General features: G+C 49.5%; 1 protein-coding gene and 1 long non-coding RNA gene across 2 annotated transcripts; one reads left to right on the top strand and one right to left on the bottom strand.

Annotated features, from left to right (window-relative positions):
* Window positions 1-3,303: 3,303 nt before the first annotated feature.
* LOC136066048 (dehydrogenase pigH-like) lies at window positions 3,304-4,170 on the top strand. The gene has a single exon (XM_065769910.1). It carries the CDS (start codon window positions 3,304-3,306, stop codon window positions 3,970-3,972), a length of 669 nt encoding a protein of 222 aa, XP_065625982.1. The 3' UTR covers window positions 3,973-4,170.
* A 195-nt stretch (window positions 4,171-4,365) lies between these two features.
* On the bottom strand, window positions 4,366-4,945 carry LOC136066047 (uncharacterized). The gene is made up of 2 exons (XR_010627580.1): window positions 4,857-4,945; window positions 4,366-4,778 (listed from the first exon to the last, which is right to left on the bottom strand). It is a non-coding gene; the product is annotated as an uncharacterized LOC136066047 (long non-coding RNA).

Raw genomic sequence — 4,945 nt, 5'->3', positions numbered from 1 at the left:
GTCGCTACGGAAGCCCGTAACAACCGTACTCGAAAGCTAGGGTCTATTCTATCTTACTACATTAATAACAACTTTGATTACCTAATATACATAGATATTTTATGACCATTTTATAGAGCTCATCGAGACGCATAAAATGATGTTCTTAGGGTTGATCTAATTACTCTAAATCTGTAACCCTAAGAGTAAAGAGTAGAATAGAATGAACCGTGTGTCAGCAATGATTCTGCGCGTGATTACGATGATGGCGGAGTTAGAGGTGAGGTTCCAATCTGAAAAGTGGGTCCGGAGTACAGTATCGTATTCCTCCATGCCACGACGACCGAGGAGACAACTCCAGCCACTCAAGGCCGACAGCGGCCAGGTTCTGCTTGTGAAGAACGCCGACGGAAGAAGCTCAGATGTGTTAGGAAAATGCCCTGCTGTAGACTCGGAGAGCTCTGCGGACCCGGAACATTAGGAAGTTCGTCAGGTCAATCGACGATCAACCTGCCAGCACTTCAACCATCGTTTGTCATCGAACCCAAGGCGCTAGGAGCTACAGGTCCCCCAATACCAATGTTAATGCGTGCCGATCTGTATGGTAATCTTCCCCGAATGTTGTTACCGGGCCGGTTATACTGAATTCCGCGATATGTACAGGGATCAATTATTTCTCGATCGCGTTCACAACTCCACGCCGATCTTGCAGCATGCCCGCTATTTATCATGGGCAAGGAAGCCCTGGTCTTCCACATCGCGCGTGTGTCTGCAGTACGCTGTATGGACTTCTGCAGCATCGTTGTCTTCGCAATTCCAACCGTTCAACGACGGACTGTACCGGGATACGCGACAGATGCTCGAGGCCTTGGAGTTGGAGGATATTCCACGGGATGATAGTTCTTACCTTGAGGAAACTGATGAATTTATAGATCTCAACGCGGCTTCCCTTTCCTGAAAGTGAATTTCAAAGCGGGATTCCAGTTCAAACACCTTTTTTGTCAGAGATCTTGGCTGCGAATGACATTACCATCTTATCACCTTTCAGCGAATGCATCATTTTCAGCACACTCTGGGGCCGCAGCCTGTATTATCAGCAGAGATCGACTGTCGAGCGAGGCTATGGGAATTCCATGGGCGAGTTCTGGGACGGTCATCTGCGGCTCGACAGCACCGTTACACAAAGACTTCAGCTGTTGCTGCAACATCCCAAATAACATGATTCCATGAGTCTCTTCACGATCTCGATCGCGCAAGCCACTGTCTTGTCACTGTGCAAAGTGACGGAGTCGATGCTAGGGCATGTCGACGTGCCGACCGAGCACCAAAGGTATGTAATAGCCGCACAGGAAATCGTCAAGTTATCCAAGTGCTTGCGACGACTTAGTTATTTCAAGGTGAGTCCAGCAAGCTTGAGATCCGTTGTGTCCTCCGGATCGTTGCTGAATATCTCCGAACAGGTTCACCCATTCACACCCATTCCTCTCCTACTCTGTGGAGAATATTTCACCGCTCACCGGAGTCGGGATGCCGCCTTTGGAACAGCATCGATAGAAATCATTGAAGCTCTGCGCGAGCTCAAGAATGTGAATGTAGCCAGCGACTCGTATCTCGAACAATTAGAGTCCAATTTGTCAAACGAGTTCGGTGAACTCTCTCACCAAGGGTCTCGACTTCACTTTTAGTCTGTGAGTCCTTTCCATTCGTGATCACGGTCTTGCTGATGACTGATGAAGAGAAGATCTTTTTGAAATGTACATTTTATTATAAAGGCTTCACAGATCAAGCCGATCACCACCGTGGTATATCTGGGCAGTCACTGAAAAGGGTTCGGCCTCCCTGGTCGCAATGTCCATCTTGACCTTTGCTCGGAGATTGGAGAGCTACACATCTTCATGCAGTCGGCTTCTTCGCAGTTCGTAGATGAACAACATGTACATCAATGATTTCATACTTCATAAGTACTTGCTGCCGTTGAAGCCCTTTCGTTTCGTGTTTTGGATTGCAGAGGCACAGCACCACAGAACGGTGTTCACAGCTGAAGCACCCGACGTGTCAAGGTGGCATATGTGGCCACCACATGCACCTAGCAATTTCATGCATGATAGGTGCGTTTCCACAAGGGCTCTCACGCCTGATTGGCTCCCGACCATGGCGTGCATACAAGCTCGGTCAGCTCGAAGCGTGGTCTAGAAGCGAGTAAACTGTCCCGCCGGACAAGGACTCCTGTTGTGGCCCATCAAGCGAGCCGTCCCTGACGTGAGACGGAACGCGGCACACGCAAATAATCAGTTACATCATGACTTTTGCGTGAGATCGAGCTATAATCTGTTTTGCTCCTTCTACGCAGTGCCGGGGTATACCTGGAGGACGGATGTTGCGTCCGATCATTCCGATGGCGTCGTAAGGGAACGGAGGAAATAGAAACGCCGGCCGATAGAGCTCGAGCCGAGCGAGCCGGGTAAGGCGAGAGGGATCTGAGTCCAACTCATGTCTAACAAACTCTAACTACTTTCCCCGCACTCAAAGTGGTAATAGTCGACGCGATAGTGAGCCGGAAACGGTTACAATGGAAATAAGCATTAGCCAACCATTAGTCCACTTGTAAGAAGCTTTTACCATGAACAGACCATAGGCTATCGGAGCTACGATTTAGAGTCAGGGAAAACAGTAACAAATCCCTGTCATGAACACAAAGTAATCATCGAGCTGAAGTGCTGCTTACAACAAATGATAAAACTATAATAATAAACAATCAATCCCCTTTTCCCATTCAGGGCATCAGCCCTACCTGCTATCTACGTATACTAAGACAAAGTGATCTGCAAAGCTTGCTTATCTTTTACCGGACGTCGGACATGTGATTACTCCTGACCCGCTCGTCACAGTGGAAGTCACGGATCTTCAAACTCCTTACAATCATCTGTTCTGGTCGGGACAAAAGGTCTGTTGAAAGAGCAAAATACATAAAGACACCCATCCAGTTTCTAATCCACCACCCCTCCTACTTCTGCCACGGTCGTCACAAAATCTCACGTCACCTCACTTGTTACCGGTCGTACCGATCCGTCTTCGCCATTGTAACTTCGACATTTACCATGGACCCTCGTTCCAACAATGCCCTTTGGCTCGTCGCTAAAGCAAAACCGTTGAAACTCGGCCCATCCACCTACCCCTCACCCGGCGACCATGAGATGGTGGTGAAGACCTCAGCCATCGCCATCAACCCGTACGATCACATCTGCCAGGATGCTCATAATCTGGCCGTCTATTGGGTCAAGCTGCCATTCATCCTCGGAACCGATGTAGCTGGAGAGATTGTTGATGTCGGAAAGNCTCGCTCTTCCCTACCCGACCATCTCTCCGACCCCGAGCGGAAAGACCCTGCTCATCTGGGGTGGCGCCACCAGCGTGGGATGCAATGCTATCCAACTCGCGCGATCCGCCGGATACGAAGTCATCACCACCGCCTCTCCCAAGAACCACGCCTACCTCCAAAAACTCGGTGCGGCCGAGTGCTTCGACTACAACAGCCCCAGCGTCGTCCCCGATATCATCAGAGCGATGCAGCGACGAAAATCCGCCGGCGCATTGTCCATCACTCGAGATTCCGTCCGGAAATGCATTGACATCATGAGCGCCTGCAACGGTAACAAGTTCGTCGCTCAAACCACCCTCGACGCCCCGCCCTTTCCCAAAGGCACTCTTGACTTCCCTCCCTTTGTCGTCGGCGCCCTGAGCACGGTCATCGGAGACAAGATGAAAGCATCGATGAAGAGTTGCACCGTCAAGTTGGTCAACGGAAGTGATACCGTCGCGGATGAGGTGGGCAAAGCCATCTACGAAGATTATCTGCCTCGAGCGCTCGAACAGGGGAAATTCATCCCGGCACCGGATCCACAGGTCGTGGGGACGGGGCTGGAAAGTATCCAGGAAGCGATGAATATTTGTAAAAAGGGCGTTTCGGCCAAGAAGATTGTCGTTACGATGTGAAGTTGAAACCAAGATATCAAGCTTGTCTCCCCGCCCCGAGCAAACGCTAACGCCTAGTCCTCCCGGCGGACTTAGTTCTGGTGCTTTTTTAGCTTTTACTAGCCAATAATACCCTGTTGCGTGGCTCTTGAATCTGGAATCTGCGTTACCTTAGGTCTCCATGTTCTTTCTGAAAGCTAGATACATATTGATGGAATCCATTTCATTTACCGGCCTGTAAAGTAGTATATCGATTGGACCTACTGCATCTACCCACTTAAACACTCGGTAGCTGCTACCTGCGCGCTGCGCTTTGTTTTCCAAGTCATGTCCTCGCCTGAGCAACGACGACGACGACCGACTTTACATGAGCGATACCGAAGCCAAATGGAGAAAACGGTGCATGTGTGTATGTGTGTGCGCACAAAATGTAGATTTGGAGAGAAGGTATATACCTGTCTATACATATCTGCAGGCTGGGTTACTTGCAAAGTATATTTCTCTTTCAAAGATGACTTCCATGCCGCGCCTAATAACGAGCCTCTTTCGATGTATGTCTTCTCTGCTCTTTGCTTTTTCTTCGCGTGTGTATCATTCGGATCTGGGTGAATTTGTATTTGCACATCATGTGACGAAGTTCAAATCCATCCATTCATTCCTGTCCGGCGCTCAAGCTCGAGTATTTTTTGTTGAAAAAAGGGTTTTCACGATTTGAGATGTGGGACGTAAAAGTCGATCTTTCCGACGATCGCGGTTGGGTTCACTCTCTGAGCCGTGAAGATAAAGGCGTTGGAAAGATTTGCGTATTTCCCGCCGATGAAGATTTGCTAGGAAGTAGGAATGGAGAGTGTCAGTTGGGGGTCCTTTCTATGATGGAGGGAGGAGAGAAAAGAGAACTTGCTTACCCCTCCACTGAACCCAGCAGTGACGCCTATCACTCCGGAAATGGTGGTGATAAAGTCCTCTCCGTCGGTGGTCGTCCCGAAGATGGTCG

The sequence above is a fragment of the Quercus suber genome, unplaced genomic scaffold, assembly GCF_002906115.3.
Source record: "Quercus suber isolate HL8 unplaced genomic scaffold, Cork oak 2.0 scaffold_1673, whole genome shotgun sequence".
NCBI classification, from domain to species: Eukaryota; Viridiplantae; Streptophyta; class Magnoliopsida; order Fagales; family Fagaceae; genus Quercus; species Quercus suber.
This window is presented reverse-complemented; position numbering and strand designations above follow the sequence as displayed.